The sequence below is a fragment of the Rattus norvegicus genome, chromosome 9 (genome assembly GCF_036323735.1).
Source record: "Rattus norvegicus strain BN/NHsdMcwi chromosome 9, GRCr8, whole genome shotgun sequence".
Taxonomy (NCBI): domain Eukaryota; kingdom Metazoa; phylum Chordata; class Mammalia; order Rodentia; family Muridae; genus Rattus; species Rattus norvegicus.
Genome location: NC_086027.1, coordinates 22277940 through 22301070, shown reverse-complemented (window position 1 = coordinate 22301070; position 23131 = coordinate 22277940). Strand labels below are relative to the sequence as shown.

The 23131-nt window shown below is 43.9% G+C and overlaps 1 protein-coding gene and 1 pseudogene across 3 annotated transcripts in view; one reads left to right on the top strand and one right to left on the bottom strand.

Annotated features, from left to right (window-relative positions):
* The window catches only part of Polh (DNA polymerase eta), a 34648-nt gene that overhangs the window by 9506 nt on the left and 2011 nt on the right, over window positions 1-23131 (bottom strand). Inside the window, exons 2-9 of one of the 3 annotated variants that reach the window (NM_001108204.1) lie at window positions 21766-21907; window positions 21006-21140; window positions 16087-16301; window positions 12060-12229; window positions 9042-9145; window positions 6130-6249; window positions 3512-3635; window positions 2114-2179 (exon numbers count right to left, since the gene is read on the bottom strand). In NM_001108204.1, coding sequence (NP_001101674.1) covers window positions 2114-2179; window positions 3512-3635; window positions 6130-6249; window positions 9042-9145; window positions 12060-12229; window positions 16087-16301; window positions 21006-21140; window positions 21766-21902 — 1071 coding nt within the window. In that variant the 5' untranslated portion in view covers window positions 21903-21907. Of the gene's footprint in view, window positions 1-2113; window positions 2180-3511; window positions 3636-6129; window positions 6250-9041; window positions 9146-12059; window positions 12230-16086; window positions 16302-21005; window positions 21142-21765; window positions 21908-23131 lie in introns of those variants that run through there. The other 2 variants (XM_006244537.3, XM_039083534.2) reach the window with 2 other exon arrangements.
* LOC103690509 (activated RNA polymerase II transcriptional coactivator p15 pseudogene) lies at window positions 631-3515 on the top strand (annotated as a pseudogene).

The following is a 23131-nucleotide window of genomic DNA, read 5'->3' as shown; positions in this document are numbered from 1 at the left end:
CCAGCCTGGTCTATAGGGTGAGATCCAGCATAGACAAGGCTACACCCGAAACCCTGTCTCAGAGAAAAAAAAAAAAAAAAAAAAAAGAACAACTAAACCAACAAAAATAAATTGTTATACAACTCTGGAACACACTAAAACCACTGAACTGTACACTGTAGATGGATGTACTTTTTGTCTATGTCTGTCTGTCTGTCTGTCTGTCTGTCTGTCTATGAATGATCCAGGGCAGGGGATAGACCATACCGCCCATCCTAGTGGTTGGGAGGTAGAGACAGAAGGAAGGGTTCGAGATGCCTAGCACTTGGGAGGTAGAGGCAGGTGGATCACTGCGAGTTGTAGGTCAGTCAAAGCTACATAGTGAGACCCTATCTCAAAACAAAGTTACTTAGAAAGAGAAGAAACAGATGTCTAATGTTTGATTAATACTTGGCCTTTAAAGCTCCCACTGTGGGGTCTGGCAAAGTGGCCGGCAGTTAAGAAGGCTTAGCTGCTCTCACAGACGAGCTTGGTTCCCGGCAAATCTGTCAGGTAACTCACAAGCAGCTCTAAATCCCGCTCTAGGGGATCCAACGCCCTCTTCTGGCCTCCAAGGGCACCCTCACATGTCACACACACAAAGACTTGAACATGAAAGAAACCAAAACTTTCCACTATGGGGTCCACAAGATAGCCCAGAAGATAAAGTGCTGTGTAAGCCCGACCACCCGAGCCCCATCCCTGGATCCTATATAAAGAGAGGACAGAGCAGACTCCACAAAGGTCCTCTGGCGCCGCTAGGGCGGAGCACTGCCTAAATCAAAGGAACTTGTTTCTTCAAGCCCCTTCAGGCAGTGATTCTGACAGCGAAGGTGGGAAAAAAAAAAGTTAAAGAGGAAAGAGCAAGTTGTTCCAGAGAAACCTGTGAAGAAGCAAAAGCCTGGTGAGACATAGAGCTCTGGCGTCCTCTGAGCAGAGCAGCCGCAGCACAGATGACAACATGTTCCAGACTGGAAAGATGAGATCTGTCAGCGTTCAGGACTTTAAAGGAAAACTTCTGATTGACATTAGAGAATACTGGGTGGACTTGGAAGGTGACACGAAAGCGGGGGGAGGGGTTTCTTTAAACATGGAACAGTGGAGCCAGCTGAAGGAACAGATCTGTGACATAGACGCTGCAGTCAGAAAGCCGTAGTCTGAGCCGCGTCGAGCCTGTACTGCCGCGGCTGATTTACTCTGTCTCTTCACACTGGCTGGCTTTTGTTTCCTAAATGTTGTTTTCCACACTGTTGTATACTTGGATTGCAGAACAATTTGTAAGACAAATACTTTTTTAAATGTGCATTATTAAAATGTTCTAAGTGAAGCTAATTGTTAACTTTACTAAAGAGGATTGCTTTGTGCCCTTACCTAGTGTAAAAGTCAGACTGTGACCACCAACCCCCACTCTGCTTAAACGCCATGGAGATTTATGTACTCTGGTGAAATCCACTAATCCATTTTGTGTTGCAGGAGAATTTAGATGAGAAAACAAAACAGTAAAGGTGAACGGTAAGGAGAGGGCATGATTAGAGGAAGTTCTTACAAAGCTAGGCTTCCAAAGACTCCAGACTGACTTTTTTTAGGGGGGGTGAGGAATGATCTTATCCTCTGGTATTTATTAGGTGCTAGGGATCACACTCAAGAGTTTACGCATGGTAAGCAAGCACTCTACCAACTAAGCTGACTCCTCCGTGCCAGCACACCGTTTTATGGAGCTGTGTTAAAAGAAGGTAAAAGAATATTCAGCCGAGTTTGCTAAGTCATGCCTAGAATCCTAGAAATTGGGAATCTGAAGGTAGGATTGGCAAGTTCGAAGCTAAGCCTGGGCTCCTATTTTTAACAAACTTTTTTTTTCTTTTGTTTTGAAACAGTTTCTCTATGTAGCCCTGGGCTCCTGGAATGTACCATATAGTATAGACCAGCCTGGCATCTACCTGCCTCTGCCTCCCTAGTGCTGGGATTAAAAGCATCTGGCCAAGCAAACTGTCATAAAGTTCCCTAAACTGATTCTATTTTCTCTATGTTTCTTCTCCACAGGGTAAGGGGGTCAGTACCATTTAAATCTCAAAGATTAATAGAGAAAGAATCTTACGTCAGTCCGGTCTTTGGTTAGTCTCTCCTCAAGTTCCAGGGCTAACTGCAGAAGCCACCACTGTACCTATAGGAAAAAAGCCAGAAACTTTCAGGTTGTTCATTTAAGTAGACATGTTACCAACCAGGCAGTGATTGGCCAGCTGATGGATCCCTGTGACCAATCATGGAGCTCTCTGTACTGTGCTCATCCTCCAGCTGAAGATTTTCAGCCCCGCAGAGTGGTACACACCTGTAATCCCAGACTCTAGAGACTGAGGCAGAAAAATCATGAGTTCAAGGCTGAGCTACACAGCAAAAACCCCTCGACAACAAGAAAAATGTCCTTAATTATTGGGAAGAGGAAGTGACCACGTAGGTGGGAGTGCTTACAGTCCAAGAATGAGGGAAGAGCTGCAGTCCCGGCACCCACAATACAGTATGACCCGGATCTGGGGCAGAGACAGGAGCAGGGTCATGGCTTGTGCTGGCTGCTCACACAGTTCCATGTTCAAGAGAGATCATCTCAAGAGAACAGGGCAGGCTAATAAACATAAAGTGGTTTTTAAATAAGTGGGTCATCTGACATGGTCCTCTGCTGTCTGCCCACACATCCACACACGTGAAATACCATTTGTTCAGTCAGGATACTGCGACCCAGGCTGGCCTCCAACTCTGTGTAACTGACTCTGTCCCCTGCCCAGAGTACAGGGGTGCTCTACCACACTCAGGCTCCGAGCCCTTCACCTCGCTTTCCTAACAGTGCCATCTGGTACTTCTACCACATTCCACTTCTAAGGAAGATCCCAGACTGGGTGGCGAGGCACAAAATTATAGGTTTTTGAAGTTTATAAAAAAAGACAGGAAATGTCATTGTCTATTTCAGTCAGTTCTATTTTACACGTTTTTGGATTGAAGGAGGAAAAATGACAAACTAAACTAGTTATTTCAACATAAATCAAGTTCTATTCCTTTTGGTATCCTAAAAATAAAGGTAACTTCTAACCCAGTATACTTAGAAGGGCTACCAAAACCCACTGCCCACTTGTGATGGTTTACATATGCTTGGCCCAGGGAGTGGCACTATTAGGTGTGGCCTTGTTGGAGGAAGTGTGTCACTGTGGGTGTGGGCTTGGAGACCCTCCTCCTAGCTGCCTGAGGATGCTCAGTCTGTTCCTGGCTTCCTTTGGGTGAAGATGTAGAACTCTCAGCTCCTCCTGCACCATGCCTGCCGGGATGCTGCCATGCTCCCGCCTTGATGGTAATGGACTGAACCTCTGATCCTGTAAGCCAGCCCCAATTAAATGTTGTCCTTTATAAAACTTACATTGGTCATGGTGTCTGTTCACAGCAATAAGACCCTAACTAAGACACCCCTTTAAAAGCAGCAGTGTTCTGTGGGGAAGTTCTGCGGGCTTACCTGTTCCCGAGTAGCCAGAGCTGTTTTCCCTGGGAAGTTCTTGCTACAGCCAATAGTTTTAGGTAACTGCCTGGGTTTAACTGGCTCGTGTTCAATGCCTCGGCACATGGCATACAGCCAAGACCTATAAAAGCAGCGAAAGACATTCAGAATTATTCTCCTTGTTCTTGTCTACTTCCTAAAGAGAGGGTCTCACCATTCATTCAACTGGCCTTTAATTGTGATGCTACTGGGCTTACAAGTGAGAGCCACCATGCCTGGTTTCTTACGTATTAATAAACAACATATACTATGTAGCAGACTGGCTTCTAGCTCATGAAGAGGCTGCCCCAGCCTCTCAACAGTAAGCATAAGCCACCATGCTTAACGTAATTTTATTTTTTTGCTTTGTTTTGAGACAGGCTTTCTTTGTATAGCTCTGGCTATCCTGGAACTCAAGTTGTAGACCAGGCTGGCCTCGAACTCATGGAGATCTTCCTGCCTCTGGCTCCTGATTAAAGGAGGGGGATCTAAAGCATGTATCACCATGCATGACTACTTAATTATTCCTTACTTATACCTACATTAGCCTTTTATCCTCTTCATGAAAAAAATGATTGAGGCTGGGGAATATATATAGCTCAATGGTACAGCATTTGTCTAACATGTGCAAGGCCTTTCACATGGGGGATAGATTCAATCCCCCAGACTGCAAACAAAAAGAAAAAAAATTAATAGCTTGGTGTGTCCTAGTACTTGTAAGGTGGAGGCAAAAGGATCAGGAGTTTAAGGCATGTGTTACTTGAGACCATGTTTCAATTAAATTCATTAAAAAAAAAAACTCTATCTAAAATTAAGCATGCCTAAGCTCTCACAGAGCCTTGGACATTCTTAAATAGTTGACATTGGCAAGTGGAGAACTAATCCTACTTTCTAAAGTTAAACCACTATTTTTTGCAAACTACAAACAAGCCACAAATTCATCTTTTTGTACTTATTAGGACTGAAACACAAAAATTTGAATGTAACATCAGCAAAATCACACACACACACACTCACACACACACAGACACACACTCACACAGATACACATACACTCTCTCATACACTCACACAGATACACACACACATACACTCACACACACAGACACACACACTCTCTCACACACTCACAGATACACACACACTCTCACACACTCACACAGATACACACACTCTCTCACACACTCACACAGATACACACACACTCTCACACACTCACACACATACACACTCTCACACACTCACACAGATACACACACTCTCTCACACACTCACACAGATACACACACACTCTCACACACTCACACACATACACTCATACACACACAGATACACACACACTCTCACACACTCACACACATACACTCACACACACAGACACACCCACACTCTCTCACACACTCACACAGATACACAATCTCACTCACTCACACACTCACACACTCACACACTCACACACACACACACACACACACACACACACACACACACACACACTGATATAATGGGACTCGGGCAGCCGAGGCAGCCTTCCTGGACAACTGAGACGTGAATGAAAAGTAAAGGAGAAAAGTGGGTTGTAATCTAGCTGTTCAGTACGGTGCTTCTCTAGCATGAACAAGGCCCTCAAGTCAACTCCCAGTACTTCAAACTAAACAAGGTAACAGTACATATTCAGCCCTCACATGAACGAGTCTTATCAACCACCCAAGAATATAGGAAAATGACGTTGGAGGGATAGGCCACAGTGAGCTAATTATTTAACTTTTAGAAGTTTTGCAGTGCTGGAGATTGGATAGAACCAAGAGCCTTGTAGCACCTTAGGAAAGTGCTCCACCAATGAATGATACCCCAAAACCTTTTTTGAGGGGGTTCCTTTTGAGTCAAGGTCCGTGTGTATCATACTGATCTCAGACTTGTGCTCCTCTCTCCCAAGTACTAAGATCACAGGCCACCCTCTGGTGGGAACTAATATTCCCAAACCATGAAATGGCCTCCCGGAATACAAGTCCTAGGCTGGGTACATTGATGAATGCCTGTTATCTAAAGGTTTGGGAGGTAGAGAGAAGGCATAATCAGCACTTCAAAGTTACCTTGGTTACAGATCAAGTTTGAATCTGGCCTGGGCTAACTGGCCCTTCCAATTAGAAGCTTTTTTTAAAAAAATATTTTATTTATTTATTATATATGAGTACACTGTAGCTGTCTTCAGACACACCAGAAGAGGGCATCAGATCTCATTACAGATGGTTGTGAGCCACCATGTGGTTGCTGGGATTTGAACTTAGGACCTCGGGAAGAGGAGTCGGTGCTCTTAACCACTGAGCCATCTCTCCAGCCCCAATTAGAAGCTTTTATCTGTATTGAATTTAGTATCTCCATAAAGATTATGTTTGAAAAATAATATTAACCATGTAGCCAAGTGGGGTGGCACACTCCTTGAATCCTAGCACTTGGGAGGCAGATGTAGGTAATCTCTGAGTTCAAGGCTAGCCTGGACCTCAAAGTGAGTTCCTGGACAGCCAGGGCTATACACTGAGACCCTGTCTTAAAAAATCAAAAAAATTTTAAAAAGAAAATGAATATAAATCACTTACCCATTCTTCTCTCCAAAATGACTCTGGAGCTGGGCTTCAGTGAACTGGGTCAGGTCACCCATGTATTCTACCCCAAGGACGTCAATGACAGAAGCCCCAAGCTTTCCTCCAAGACTTCGGCTAAACAAAGCAGAGAAGGAATTTAAATATGCAGCTAACCAAAGACATTCTGTTGCTCCAAGTAGCTCTCCAAAGGTTTAGAGAAAATCAGAGTACACTTTAATCCTGCAAACTCTTAGCTGTCCGACACAGAGTGGAGGGTTCAGCAGCTCAGCAAAAAGCCATGCTGACTAAAGAGTCTGATGCTGGCAACCATGACAAATACAGGGCCAGCTGGAAGTGTGCCTATACACACACACACACACACACACACACACACACACACACAGACACACACACACACACACACACACACACACACACACAGACACACACACACAAAGAGAGAGAAATATAAAGCCAGATGAATCTTCCCAGCTAGGACCTGGGAAGATTAACAGGAGCATAAGTAAAATATTCATCATTGATTTATTATCAAGTCAACTGTATGTAAAAAATTCTTTTCTTCTTGTTCTTGTATACAAAATTCAGCCGTGTAAAACACATTATCTGGGGCTGGTGAGATGGCTCAGTGGTTAAGAGCACTGACTGCTCTTCCAGAGGTCCTGAGTTCAAACCCCAGCAACCACATGGTGGCTCACAACCATCTGTAATGAGATCTGATGCTCTCTTCTGGTGTGTCTGAAGACAGCTACAGTGTACTCATATAAATAAAATAAATAAATCTTAAAAAAAAAACAAACCAGGAGTTGGGGATTTAGCTCAGTGGTAGAGCACTAGCAAGCGCAAGGCCCTGGGTTCAGTCCCCAGCTCCAAAAAAAAGGGGGAAAAAACACAACAACAACAACAAAAACAAAACAAAACAAAACAAAACAAAACACCATATTGTCCCATTTGAAAATTAAAATTCCAAGCCCAGCCTAGCATTTAATACCAGAATTTAGGAGGCAGGTGGATCTCTGTGAGCTTGAGGCCAGCCTGGTCTACAGAGTAAGTTCCAGGACAGCTAGAACTACAGAAGACCCTTAATTGAAAACTGCAAAACCAACCAAACAAAAAACCAAAACAAACAAAAAATTAAAAAATTTCCAAACTCAAAATAAATCTTTTCCACGGCCAATATTCTTCAGCCGGATTTGAAGCACTCTATCCTTAGCCTACCCCGAGTGTTTCTATTTCAGTGCCGTCATCAGTACAGACCCTGCCCTGGCTCCCTTGGTTCACTCGGACTATCTGATCGCTTTGCCTTCTTTCTGTTCAGTGTCTCCATGCTGCTGTGTCCTTGGCTGGCTCTCTCCCATCTGCAGCCCATGACGCTTTCTCAAAGCACTTTTGTTTTCATGCCTCATTGGAGAGCAGTTTGGCACCTCTGGAAACCTTGGTTGAGTCAGGTACGCTAGCTTACGTTTGTCTGTAACCCCAAACACTAGTGAGCTGAAGTAGTGTCAGGTGAGCCTGGGTGACACGAGCTAGCCAGGAATGCTAGCTTGGGCAATAGAGTGAGACTCTATTGGAATAAGCAAAAACCAAGCAAACCGCCTGGTAATAGAGAAAGTAAAATTCCTGCTGGATGAGCAGCTCCAACCCATAATCCTAGCATTTAGGAGGCTGAGGCACAAGGAACACGAACAGTATGAGACCAGCCTACACGTACAATGAGACCTTGTCTCCGCACCTTCCCAGGAGAAGGAAAAAAATATATTGTCTGTTTGTTTTCTTTATGCAGCCCTGCTGTACTGGAATTTGTTGTGTTGACCAGGCTGGTCTTGAACTCACAGAGATCCACCTGCCACTACCTCCGGGGCACCACCACTGTCCAATGAAGAAAAAATTGTTTTGTTTTGTTTTTCGGGATAGGGTCTCTCTGTGCATCCTTGGCTGTCCTGGAACAAACTGTAGACCACGCTGGTTTCAAACCCACAGAGCTCCCCCTGCCTGTTTCCTGAGTGCTGGGATTAAAAGCATTTGCCTCCCCAGGTAAGAATTTTATTTGTTACATATTTAATAGACTTTTAATAAAAAGCCAGAAGGAAGGTAGAGCTAAAACTCTGGGGGGACAGAGAAGAAGGAGAGAAAGAGAATGTGTGTTCACACTCACACATGGGCTAGAGGATTTAAGGTGTCCTGTTCTATTGTTCTTGGAATTATTTCCTTGAGACAGTGTTTCTCACATACTTGGAGCTGGGTGGCAGCCAGCAAAGTGCAAGGAGTCCCCATGCCCATCCCCCTCAGTTCATGGGCTACAGGGCACTCTCCTTCCACAGCCCGGAGGTTACAGAGAGCACACAGCTGGCTTTATTGGGGGTGGGGTGGGGGTGTGATCTGATCTGGCCCTAGTATTTGGACAGCAAGCGCTCTTCCTAGCCCGTGTTTTATGTGGGCGTGGTCAACCTCTGCAGCCGTGGGGGAGCAGGCACTGAACTCACAAGCTCCTGCTGCTGTCCTTCCAGGGCTCAGGGGGTGGGGCATAGATAGCCACGCCCACCTTTTACTTCATTTCTTGTTGCCCTGAGGGTCTGTTACACAGCCTGGCTGTTCTAGAACTAGCTATGGAGACCAGGCTGCTCTTAAACTCAGAGATCCTGGTGCCTCTGCCTTCTCAGTGCTGGGGTTAAAGGTGTGCATCACTGGCAGCTTGTAGTTTATTTTATACATTAGATATATACTACAGATAATCCTGAAGTAAAAATTCACTTAGAAAAAAGCCTAAATATAGTTTTCAAATATTTCAGTGTTGCCTCTCTGACTGGTACCTATTTTCTTTGTGTCCAACATTTATGAATGAAGCACACTATAAGCAGAGATGATCCCCAGGGAATGATGGCATTGGAAGGTCCTTTCTGAATCCTTACATTTTACGGATTGGCATCTGGCTGAAGAGCTGTGGCACTGACCCATGTGAGACCAGGGTTTGGCGGTTGGGCTTGTTTAGTCCACAAGCAAGTTTTGCCAGGACCTGGAAGAACAGAGAACAGTAAACTCCTTAATGTCGTTGAGATAAAAGCACACACACACGCACGCACACACACACACACGCACACACACACGCAGGTGCACGCACACACACACACACACACACACACACGCACACACGCAGGTGCACATGTTTAGACACACATGCAGGCACACGCACTAAGTTTGCACAGGAAGCCATTTCCTCATAGTCCCCCCGTGTCTTCCTTCCTCCGTTTTCCTCAGGCATTGTTTTCCTTTTTCATCTATTTGTGATTTTTCTCACAATAGGTTTAAAAAAACAGAGAAGAGACTTAAGATCCACTCTTTTTCAGGTAAAGTTGACAATGCTAAAGTAGGCCGAGGTGGTGGTGCAGTCCTGTGATGCCAACACTTGGCAGTGAGTGTGGACAGAGCCGAGCTCAGGACTGGCCTTGGCGCCCTACACACACACATACATATAATTCCAACATAGACACACACACATTTACAGATAATTACTCCTTAACTTCACTAGTAAGATTCTTTTTCTTGCTTCTGAGACATGGTCTGTGATCACTATCCTTGGTTGTCACGTGACCACATCTGGATTAATAAAACCCAGATGGCTGGGTATGCCTGTGAGGGAGTTCCCCTTAATTAATTATTTGGAAAGGGAGACTGACTTTGAATCAGATCTTTTGAAATGGGAAGACCTCCCTTTAACAGAAGGTGGGCTACACCTTTTGCTGGCAGCCTATATAAAGAACACAGAAGGAGGAACCCTGCTCTCTCTGCCTGCTTGCTCTCACTGGCAAGTCCATTCCTTTGTTGGCACTAGAGCCTACTTCTTTGGGATTCTGGCATACACTGAGGCCAGCAGAGACATCCAGCTTCATGTACTGAACAACTATTAGGTTCATGGCCCTTCTGCTGGTAAACAGGCATTGTCGCTACAATCCTTTAACAGAGGATGTGCTGGCTGCCAATCATAAAATTATGTTTGCTGCTACTTCATAACTGTTAACTTTGCTGCTCTTATGAGCTGTGATATAAATATGTGATATGTAGAATATCTGGTATTCAATCCTTGTGAAAGGGTCTTTCATGCCCCTGAGGACCACTGCTGTGAGAACCCTGATGGTCTCTCTATTATCTGGCCCTAGCTGCACTTGGACACACTATGTAGACCAGACTGGCCCAGAACTCACAAAGATCCACCTGCCTCTGCCTCCCAAGTGCTAGGATTCAAAGCATGCACCACCATGCCCAGCTACTAGTAAAATTCTTTAGTAACTTCAACAAAACAATATTTTGATTTTGATAAATAATGATTTCTGTTACATTAGGAATACTGTTTCCCTTCCCTCCATACAGCCAGAAAATAGAAAGCTCTTCCGTGCAACTTAGCAACTTTCCTTCAGAGAGAGAAAAGTGTGGCAGCGGCCTAGTCAGCTACTGCGCAGCTATGGAGCCTTGGTTGAGCTGACTGACGTCCCACGTCTCTCTGCTCCTTATCAGTTAGTTAGACATCAGGTATCATTCTCCAGGAACACTGAGAAATGTCTGTGTCCCCTGTTGTACAAACACTAGTCCAAATTAAAGTTTCACTACACCCTTGCACTTCCTATCCCCACTGCGCTAAAGCCTGAGGACTGCAGTTTGAATCCCAGACATTCGAAACAAGCTGGGCATAATCCTGCAAACACCGCACCCCCAGCATTGGATGGGGAAGAGACAGGAAGGTCTCTGGGGCTGGCTGACTGCTAACATAGCTCTTTCTCTTCCAAAAAAAAATCAGAGCTTTAGGTCAATAGAAAGCATAGGAGTAATAGATTATGACACATGCGTATATCACACAAAACATAGCTACACACATAAGAGGAAACAAGAAAGCAAGCGCAGTAGCGCACACCTACAATCCCTGGACTCGGGAGGCAGAGACAAGAGGGTCAGGGTCATTTTGGGCACACATGAAGTTCAAGCCCAGCCTGAGCTACATGAATGAGACCTTGCCTCAAAAAGTCAAGTTACAAGACAAAGCAACAACAATGACAAAAACATGCAGCAAGCGACAATAAAGAAGTAGGCTACGGATGAGTTCAAAGCCTCTGCTTTTCTGTACAGATAGTTCGGTCATTAAGAAAATACAATTTTTGTCAACTTTCAGGCTGGTGTTTAGGAAAATACCTATGTAATGTCAAGTAATATTAAGTCTTTGAGTCTCAACATGAATTTTATTTTAGTGAAGTTTTTGTTTGTTCTTGAGGCAGGGTTTCTCTGTGTATCCCTGGCTGTCCTGGTACTCACTCTGTAGACCAGGCTGGCCTCAAACTCAGAGATCCACCTGCCTGTGCCTCCTGAGTGCTGGGGTAAAAGGCATGTATCATCATGGCCAGTATAGCTAAAGTTGTTTTAAACTATATTCATGGGTACAGTTACACATGTGGAGGCCAGAAGACAGCCCAAAGGACTGAGCTCTCTTTTTTCTACCATGTAGGTGCTAGGGATAGAACTCAGGTCTTTAGGCTTGGCAATAAGTGCCTTTATCCACTGAACTATCTTACCAGTCCTAGAACATGAAATAAAACAAAAATAGGTTTATTTTATGTACATGGGTATTTTGCCCGCATGTATGTGCGCCTGTAGTATTGGGTTCTCTGGAACTGTACTTATAGACAGCTGTGAGCCACCATGTGGGTGGTAGGAATTGAACCCATGTCCTCTAGAACAATCAGTGGTCTTAACCACTGAGCCCTCTCTCCAGTCCCTCATGGTTTTCCTGCTTCTACCTTCCCCCCAGTGGAAGAAGTAGACATGCACCACAACCGGCCCTCAACAGGACAAACTCTAATTATCCACTAATAACCTTGCCATACTGTAGTAAGAAGTACTAAGAACATTGATGCTTCTCTTTGAAGTCTACCATAAGCCTTCACCTTATTGTGTGAAATCCCGGCTGAGCACTGAAAGCCAGTCTTCCTCTCTATGGCTGCTCTCATTTCTTCCACAATCACCGCACCCACCGTCAGCCGTAGGTCTGGAGAGGTGGGATCATCTTTCTCAAGAGAACCAAGCCATTGAAGTAAGCCTTGTTTTCGAATATCCTCTGAAAAACGTTGAGATCATATTTAGACATTTGTTTGCTTGTTTTTGTTTTTTTGAAACAGAGTTTCTCTGTGTAGCCCTGGCTGTCCTAGAACTAGCTCTGTAGACCAGGCTGGCCTCCAACTCACAGATTCACCTGCCTCTGCCTCCCAAGTGCTAGAATTAAAGGTGTGAGCCACCACTGCCCAGCTGACATTTTAAAAATTATTTCCAGTCATGAATCGCATACTGCTTGCTCAGGGGCATACTACATGAATCACAGTATGTGGCATTAGAACTTAACATGTAGTAGACTGTATGATACTCTAAGTCTGTACTATAAAATCACCCAGTGATATACATTTCCTGTGGCTATATTTGCATTCAAGGCAAAAATGATTTGATTTCGGGCTGAGCATGGTGGCACACACACCTTTAATCCTAGCACTCGGGAGACAGAGGCAATCAGATCTCTGTGAGTTCAAGGCCTGTCTAGTCTACAAAGAGACCAGGTCAGCCAGGGCTCTGGTACATGGAGAAACTGTCTCAAAAAAAACAAAACAAAACAAAACAAAACAAAACAAAACACAAAACAAGAGGTACTTAAGATACACAGCTTTATTTTAGAATTCAATCTTGTCATGTGTGTCAGGAGGTTAGAGGTGGCCTTGGATACTTTCGAGCCTGAGTTTCAGGTGGCTGTGAGTCTAGCAATGTGAATGCTGGGAACCAAATTTGTGTTCCTCCAGAACAGCAGTGCACACGTGCGCCAAAGGGGCCAAACTCAGGTTGTTAAGCTTGCTGTGGGCTTGTAAGTGCCGTGGTGTTTCCCCAGCCGACCGTGCAAAGGTTTAGAAGACCAATTACACACCATTCCAGCAGCCTTAGTTTCAGCGTCTGTGAAAACGTAGTGGTGATGTGTAGCAGATACTTTATGCTAACAATTATTCAGGAATAATGATTTATTGGTTTCTGCAGTACTCAGATTGAAACCCATGATTCACATATGCTAGATATGTAGTCTACCAGTCCATGAACAATGATTTAAAAATAAATTCCCTGGGGTTGGGGATTTAGCTCAGTGGTAGAGCGCTTGCCTAGCAAGTGCAAGGCCCTGGATTCGGTCTCCAGCTCCGAAAAAAAGAAAAGAAAAAAAAATTCCCTCAAATTTTCTTCCTTACACTTCCTCTTTTTTGTTGTTTTTTTATTTTTTAAGACGGGGTTTCTCTGTGTAGCCCTGGCTGTCCTGGAACTCACTCTGTAGACCAGGCTGGCTTTGAACTCAGAGATTCGCCGGCCTCTGCCTCCCGAGTGCTGGGATAAAAGGCATGCACTGCCATTACCGCCAGACTTTTTTTTTTTTAAACATTTATTTATTTATTATGTATACATCATACAGCTTTCTGCCTGCATGTATGCCTGCAGGCCAGAAGAGGGCACCAGACCTGATTACAGATGGTTGTGAGCCACCATGTGGTTGCTGGGAATTGAACTCAGGATCTGGAAGAGCAGTCAGTGCTCTTAACCTCTGAGCCATCTCTCCAGCCCCCACTGCCAGACTTCTTAAACTTCCTCTTGAACACTCTTCTTCACTAGAAAATATTCGAGGTTGGGGATTTAGCTCAGTGGTAGAGCGCTTGCCTAGGAAGCGCAAGGCCCTGGGTTCGGTCCCCAGCTCCAAAAAAAAAGAACCAAAAAAAAAAAAAAAAATCAGAATTTGTGGGGCTGGCAGTGCACTCAGAAGGCAGAGGCAGTAGGATCACTGCAAGTTCAAGGCCAGCTTGGTCTGACTATTGAGCTCTGTCTCAAAAACAAAAATAAAACCTAGAAAACATTCATAATTTACTCACGCTTCAACTTTCACCGAAACAGATATTTACATTAGAGAATGATTTCATGAGTAGTTTAAAATCCATCCAAGACATCTTTACAATTCAGCATAAGACTATTCATGATCATGAACTTAATGGTCATTCGCAAATTCACAGTTGTGAAATAGAATAAAACATGATTATACAGCAAAGGAAATGGATACGCAGGAAATAAGCTCATGTTAGAGCCCATCTTGGCCACCACCTCCTGACAGAAGACTCCTCTTCTGCTTATCATTCTATAAACATTCAAACCAAACATAACTAAAACCAAGCACATCTTCTTTCTCCAGGGTTCCCCCTCCCAATGCCCTCTGCTCTTAACAAAAGCGTACAATTTAACTAACACTAACTTTTTTCTTTCATTTTCCACTGTGCAGTCAGCATCAAAGCCTACTTCAGAATGATTTCCTCTATCCCTCAACCCCTCCTGCTTTACCCATACTTTCTTACTTAAACTACCTTAACTCCTCGTGAAAACCAATTCCCAGCACCCCCCACGGCAGCTCATACCGACCTGTAACCCCAGCTCCAGGGCCTCACACACATGCAGGCAAAACACCAGTGAATACAGAATAAGAATAAACTTTAAAAATATATAAAATGGCCGGGCGCGGTGGCGCACACCTGTAGTCCCAGCCACTTGGGAGGCTGAGACAGGAGGATTGCTTGAGTCCAGGAGTTCTGGGCTGCAGTGCACTACGCCAATTGGGTGTTCGCACTAAGTTCGGCATTAATATGGTGACCTCCCGGGAGTGGGGGACCACCAGGTTGCCTAAGGAGGGGTGAACCGGTCCAGGTCGGAAATGGAGCAGGTAAAAAATATATAAAATGAATAAATTTTTAAAAATATATAAAATTTAGAGGTCAGAGAGGAGTATGCGCCAAAGCTCACACATGGAGGTCAGAGGACGGTGTGCAGGAGTCGGCTCTTTCCTTTCACAGAGCTCAGGTCACCAGGGTCAGTGCCTTTACTTGCTGTGCTTGTTGGAATGAGAACGGCCCCATAAGTTCATATATTTGAAAACATGGTCCCAGTTGCTGCAAGTCTCGCTGTTTAGGAAGAATTAGGAGGTGTGTCCCTGGGGGTGTGGTTGAGGTTTCCTTGTTAGGTCTCTCTTCCCTGTGGTTGGTGTGAGGCACGTAAGCTCTCAGCTGCTGCTCCAGCACCGTGACTGCCTGCCTGACTGTTGCCTTGCTCCTCCTGACTGTCATCGACTCACCACTGAAACTATTAGCCCAATAATCCCTTTCTTCTGTAAGCTGCCTCGGTCATGGTATCTGCCTAGTAATAGAAAAGACACCCATAGAACAATATCACAGGCCGCACCACTTAAACTCTTCCCACTCAGTTTGAAGATGGACTCAGAGGACAAGCACTTGCTAGTGTACTGGAGGCCCTGGGTAAAACCTCGCACCCGTGTGGTAACACAGGCCTGTAATCCTAGTCATTCCAAAGGTTAGGGAAGAAGATTAGAGAATGTGAGGCCTAGGCAACACGTTAAGGAGGGAAGGGAAGCTTTGATCGGGATGTAAAGTAAATAAATTAATAAAAAGAAGAAAAGACCCTTTTTTTTTTTTTTTTTTTTTTTTTTTTGGTTCTTTTTTTCGGAGCTGGGGACCGAACCCAGGGCCTTGCGCTTCCTAGGTAAGCGCTCTACCACTGAGCTAAATCCCCAGCCCCGAAAAGACCCTTTTCTTGAGGAGAAAATTTAATTAGTCAACCGTAAGGCCTCCATTTTCAAAGCTTATTCTGGTGCTGGAGAGATGGCTCAGCAGTTAAGAGTACTGGTTGCTCTTCCAGTGGACCCAGGTTATCTAAAGAGATATTAACTATCATAAACATCTTACAGTTTCTCATCATGCAAATACCCAGAAAGATAAGAGATTTTATATATCTTTTCATGATATACACAGGTGGTAATTTAAGTTTCCTTTCAATCATTTAAAAAGAATCAGCGTAACCAGGAAAAGCAGGAGCAGAAGTAACGTGATGCTATACAAGTACCTTTCTCAACAGTGTCCTCTACCGCGGGGCCTCGGGGCAGCCCTTCAATGTATGTGCTTGGCAACAAGTCTGCTGAGACAGGCTGACCTTGTAACTTTTCAAGTCTTTCCTGCACAGCATTGGTCAAATCTATATAAGCCTCATCGATGCTGGCACGTTCAATCACAGCAAAGTGAGACATTATCTCCATCACTTCAACACTAGCTTCCCGGTACCTAAGTAGAAGGATCACACATGCAGGCGATAAGGGGATGTAAGTTTGTGGCTGTCAACCCCATTTGTTCTTTCCATAATGAACAAGAATATCCATAAGCAAGTGACAAGGGCTTAATAGAGAGGTAATAACAACACGACTGAAGGGAACAATGCTTAGGTAGAAAAGCAACAGAAACAAGGAAAAGAACGTCCTAGGAAAGCCTTCTCCTGCAAGGTTAGCATTATACTAAGTTTACAAAAGCATGCAGACTCTGAACTTTTATAACAAGGACCTCTCTCTAAAAAAGAAAAGAAGTGCCTAGCATTCTCAAACAGCCTCTGTTCGCTTACCCCTTTCCTATTTATACACAGCTTTCCTATTTATTTTTGCTTCAGAATAAATATTCAAACAACTACAATTTATAGAGAACATGACACTCATCCAACTAGATCTTTCTTATGACAGCAGCTCTCACTACAAATTAACCAATTGACTATGGAGCTCAACTTTAGTCAGTAGTGTTGGGTAATATTAGCTAATCACTCTGAATATACTATCAGTCAAATTATAAAGACAAGTGCCTAGAATGTGGGGATACATCTAGGGAGATAGCTACTTTCTTCAGGGGAATATGTCATCATAGATCTATTTAAAACATGGGATAGTCTTTTGTCAACTTGACACAAGCTAGGGTCATTTGGGAAGAGAAAATTTCAAATAAGAAAATTAGGGGTTGGGGATTTAGCTCAGTGGTAGAGCACTTGCCTAGCAAGCGCAAGGCCCTGGGTTCGGTCCCCAGCTCCGAAAAATAAAAAAGGAAAAAAAAAAAAGAAAATTAATAATTGGGGCTGGAGAGATGGTTCAGTGGTTAAGAGCACTGACTGCTCTTCCAGAGGTTCTGAGTTCAATTCTCAGCAACCACATGGTGGCTCACAGCCATCTGTGATGAGATCTGATGCCCTTTTCTGGTGTGTCTGAAGACAGCTACAGTGTACTCACATACATAAAATAAATAAATAAATATTTAAAAAAAAGAAAATTAATAATTGCTGTATAAGACACAGTTCACTGAGGGCAGTGCTACTCCTGGGCAGGTATCCTAAGTTGTATATGAAAAACAAAACAAAACAAAACAAATTATATACAGACTGAATATATGTGAAACCACACGTATGTGTGTGTGTGTGTGTATCAATAATGTAACATAAATATTGTAACAATAATTAAGGAAAAAGAGGTCAGATTGTCTGACTTTTCTCTTACAACCTTTATCTGCATTAGGAAAAAGCTGAAAAGGAAAAAACAAACAAACAAACAAACAAACAGTGTACAATACAATCATACACAAAATGGCAAAGAATACGCTATTGTAGTAGTCTCATACACAAAATGGCAAAGAATACGCTATTGTAGTAGTCTGTACGTCTTAACAGCCTCTCAGGGAAGCTACTGTTTTGAAGGATATGTGAGAACCCTTACAAATTACTTACTGCACTGTGGTGGTTTGAATAGGATTGGCCTCCATAGGCTCTGCTTGGCCCACAGGGAGCAGCACTATTAGGAGCTGTGATCTTGTTAGAATAGGTGTGGCCTTACTGGAGGAAGTGTATCATTGTGTAGACAGGCTTTGAGGGCCCCTAGTGCTCAAGCTCCACCCAATGTTGAACAATCAGTCTCTTCTGGGCTGCCTTCAAAAAATGTGAACTCTCAGGCCCTCCTCTAGCACCCTGTCTGCCTGCTTGCTACCATGTTTCCTGCCATGATGATAATGGACTGAACCTCTGAAACTGTACGCCAGCCCCAGTTCAATGTTGTCCTTGGACATGGTGTCTTCACAGCAATGGAAACTCAATCTAAGACATGTTTTTGTAAATAGTCTATTTATAACCTGGTATCTTAATTACTAAAATGATTTGAAATCATCAGGTCCTTTAAACTCTCTGACCTATATACTCATTCCAAAACATGCTAAATTCATAATTGTTCATGATTTACTGAAGATTTGCTTTGTGCTTTGTTTTGTTTTCTGAGGCGGAGTCTCATATACCCCATGTTGGTGTGAAATTTATTCACTAGGTATCAAGGGATGACCTTGAACTCTAGATCCTTCTTTGTCCATATCCTAAGTGCTGGATTTACAGGGATATGCTACACAACACCCAACTACTAAAGGGTTTTTAAATAAATGGTTCTATTGAGGTTAGTGAAGTATGCTTTTCCCCAAACTTTAAAGTCAGCAACATCTATTTCACAGAAGCTATACTGCTAACATAGGGTGCAATACTACATGTCTATTAACTGAATAAATTCTGCTTTATGGTTGAGCTATTTTTGTTGTTGTTTTTATTGTTATTCCAGACATGGTTTCTCTGCAGAGCCTAGGCTGTCCTTGATCTAGCTCTATAGACCAGGTTGACCATGAACTCACAAAAATATGCCTGTCTCTGCTTCTGGATTACGGGGATTAAATCTCAGTACTTGAATTAAAGACATGGCCTCCCACCTCCAACAGCTTTTATCAACTATATCTTTAGACTTCCAGTTCAGTCAATTCATCAAAGCCTGATGCCTAAACCATAACATACAACATACTATGATAATGTATGCAGGACATATGGACCGTGCCACCAGAGGAACTGGCACAGAACAGGTAAGGTTGAGCATGTTCAAACCCTAGAAATCTCAAAAATTGAGACTAGAATCTCATCCTGAGACCAGCAAGAGTAGGGCTAACTTCCTCCCTGTTTCCATGCCTACCTGGGAGCATGTAACCCAGAGACCCCCCGACCAGGTGGTACAATTGTCAGTCATGGAACACAGCGCCTGGAAGGCCTCTCCATGCTAATGAGGCATCTCAGTTCCTTAGCTTTCAGCCAAGGACCTTTTTCCAGCCCCCAAACCATAGAACCCTTGGTTCACCCGAAATAGAGGGTATGCGTTCAAACCTATTCTGGATAAAGAAGTATGAACAAGCTAAGATCATCTCAGAGAGCTGCTTCATTTAAAGATCTTCAGAGGGGTTGGGGATTTAGCTCAGTGGTAGAGCGCTTGCCTAGGAAGCGCAAGGCCCTGGGTTCGGTCCCCAGCTCCGAAAAAAAAAAAAAAAAAAAAAAAAAGATCGTCTAAAAGGACAACACTATGGATGCTAATAACTGAACCTGGGGTCCTCTGGAAGATCAGCAAAAGCTCTTTAAGTACTAAGCCATCTTTCTAGCCCTTGTGTAGCTTTATTTTTAATGGTTTTATTATGTGTGAGTGTGTGTGTGTATGTACACATGCATACATGTGTGGAAGTCAGAGGATAACTTTTGGCAGTTGGGTTCTCTCCTTCTGCCACCTTTACTCACTGAGCCACCTCACTGGTCCATATGAAGTTTTAATGACGACTGTTCATCTCCCTCTCTCCCCACCTCCCCACCTCCCCACATACCAGTCAACCTGTCACGTGTACGTGCGCATTTGCCTGGGTGTCAGAAGACTACGTGCAGGAGTCGCTTCTCTCTTTCCACCATGTACAACCAAGTACCGCCAAGTACAAACACCTGCTGAGCCATCTCACCAACCCAGTAATAATTGATTTAAATTCAATCCTAGCACTCGGGAGGCAGAGCCCATCGGAACTCTGTGTTCGAGAGCAGCCTGGCCTACAGAGTGAATTCCAGGACAGACAGGGCCACACAGAGAAACCCTGTCTTGAAAAAAAACCAGCAGGGTTGGGGATTGAGGTCAGCGGTAGAGCTCTTGCCTAGGAAGCGCAAGGCCCTGGGTTCGGTCCCCAGCTCCGAAAAAAAGAACCAAAAAAAAAAGAAAAAAAAACCAAAAAAAAAAAAAAAAAAAAAAAAAAAAAAAGACCAACTAACCAACCAAATAAGAAGCCAAACAACAACAATTATGGTTTTTTTAAATTATGTGTGTGTGTGTGTGTGTGTGAGTATGATATGTGTACCTGACTGCAAGTGCCCTCAGAAGCCAGAGGCCTCCAATTCCTCTAGTGCTGGGGTTACAGGCAGTTGTGAATGTCCAGTATGGATGCTGGGATCCTCACATCTTCTGCAAGAGCAGTGTCTGTCCTTAACCATTGGGCCATCTTTCACCTTCCCATAATTGATTTTTTTTTTCAAAAAAGGTTTACTTATTCCATGTGTGAGTGCTCTTCTGCCTGCACGTCAGCGGAGGGCATCGGACCCCATTACAGATGGTTGTGAGCCACCGTGTGGTCACTGGAAATTGAACTCAGGACCTCAGGAAGAGCAGCCAGTGTTCTTAACTGGTGAGCCATCTCTCCAGCACAATAACTGATTTTTTTTTCTTTTTTTTTTTTGGAGCTGGGGACCGAACCCAGGGCCTTGCGCTTCCTAGGCAAGCGCTCTACCACTGAGCCAAATCCCCAACCCCCAATAATTGATTTTTAAATAAGGAAGATGATGAATGGTTGCATAAAAGCAGGAACTATTAAAAGCAATGCTAACACGGTTACTACTGAGGCACACGTGAAAGAGTTAGCGCAGACACAGACGCTGACAGAATGTCTTCATAATAGTCTAAACAGCAGTTCACTGAGCAAGGAGCAGCAGACAAGCAGTACCAAGTATCACCTGTAACTTTTTAAAAGTGTGTTCCTTGGTATTAAACCTGGGCAACCACTCTACTACTGGGCCACACTGCATTCCCAGGAAACCCTCTCTAACCCCTCTACCTTCCTGTGCGGTGTTCTTTTGCTTACTTGGTGAGGTTAGCTTTCCCACGGGACTCACGAACTTGTGCCAGCAGAAGATCTGGACATAACTTCTTAGCATCATCAGCCCACATGTTTCTAGTCACGCCAAATGCACGCGCCTCATAGCTCACTGCAATAATTCTAAAGTTAGAGGGGAGAAAAGGAAATAAAACCAAAAATATTACATGATGCTATTGTTCAATCCCAGACACAGCAGTTCAGAAATCTCACATACAAGATCTAGAACAGAGTTATTGAGTTTCCATAGATCAAAATATCTGTGGGGCCTAAGGTTAAGAGCACTGGTTGCTCTTTTTACCTGGGTGGCTTACAAGTGTCTGTAACTCCAGTCCCAGGGGGATCTGACACCCTCTTTTGGCCTCTGTGGGTACTGAATGCAGGTGGTACAGACATGTGGACAAAACACTCACACACATAAAAATCTAGGAGGGGCTGGAAAGACGGCTCAATCAATAAAGTACCTGCTGTACCAATAGGCAGATTTGAGTTTGGATTCCCCAGGACCCCCAGAAAAAGCTGGGTGCATTAGTATATGCCTTTAATCCTAGGTCTGGGAAGGGAGCTAACAGCCTCACTGAATCAGTGAGCTTCAGGTTCAATGACAGTGTTTCAAAACATAAAGTGGAAAGCAACTGAGGAAGACCCTCAATATTAACCTGTGCACACACAGACACACACACACACACACACACACACACACACACACATGTGCACACACCAGTCATGACACAATCATGATACATACCCACCACCTTTCCATGATTTGTACTGTACAACTGCACAAGGTTTATTCCTTAAATGAGGATTTTGCCGCTGTTCCACTTGTACGAAAAAACAGTCCATGTCTACAAGAGCAACCACGAGGTCCTGTCCTGGAGCCATTTAGTCTGGAAGACATTTATAAACAGAAAAATCATCTAAAACACAGAACACCTCCACTGCATTTCTACCAGGTGTGGGAGTACACATCTTTGATCTCATCCCTCAGGAGGCAGAGGCAGCAGATCTTTCAGTTTTACATAGGAAGACACTGTCTCAAAGCAATGACTGCCACACATTTACATTCTAATCGATGAGAACAATAACTGCTATACATTTACATTCTAGTTGATGAGCCGCAACAGTAGGAATGTGGTCACTAACATGAAGGATATTTTCACCTACTGTTGACACGAGGATAAACGTATAATTTTATGAAGGTGATAATCTGAAAGCTTTAAACATAGTTCTACTTGGCTCAAACTCTACTTGCTCCTCCTGCTTCTACCTCCCAAGTGGTGGGGTCACAAGCACGCATCATCACATCTGGCTACCCATTCTAAGGAAAAGACGTTTCATAAAGGATACACATATAGCCCAAAGTTGCCTGTCTTAGTTGCTACTCTGTTGCTGTGAAGAGACATCAGCACCAAGGCAACAGAAAGCCTTTAATTTGAGGCTTGCTTACAGCTCTAGAGGTTAGTCCATGACCATCATGACAGGAAGACAGGCACGGTACTGGAGCACTAGTTGAGAGCTTTCTATCTTGATCCAAAGGCAGAGAGACACTGGGCCTGGGGTGGGTTTCTGAAACCTTAGAACCCCAAACCCAGAGACACAGCTCTTCCCACAAAGCCATTCTTCTAATTCTTTCTGAACAGTCCCACTAAGAACCAAGCATTTCAGACAAACAGGCCTATGGGGGTCTTGTCACTCAAACTACACAGTGCTTAACAATGGACTCAGCATCACTCATCATGGAAAAAGGAAAATTAAAACCAGAGATCAAAACGCCCACAATGTACAACACTCTGGGGAGAGGACCGCTGTAGTCTCGCTGACTCAAACATAAATTGAGGGAAAAGAAAAGAAAATGTTCTATATCAATCAACCTCAGATTGAAAACATTCAGGAAAAAAGACCCTGCAGGCAGGGAATGCACATGAACACTTCCGGTATCTCTTCACACAGCCTACGTGCTATAATCTGAAGTGTCTGCAGAGTGTTGCTCAGTGTGAGAGCTCTTTCCTAGTGTTCTCAAGGCCACAACTTTGAGTCTCAGCAAGCGCCTCTGTGTGCATGTCTGTGCATGTATGTGCATGTTTGTGCATGTATGTGCGTGTCTGTGCATG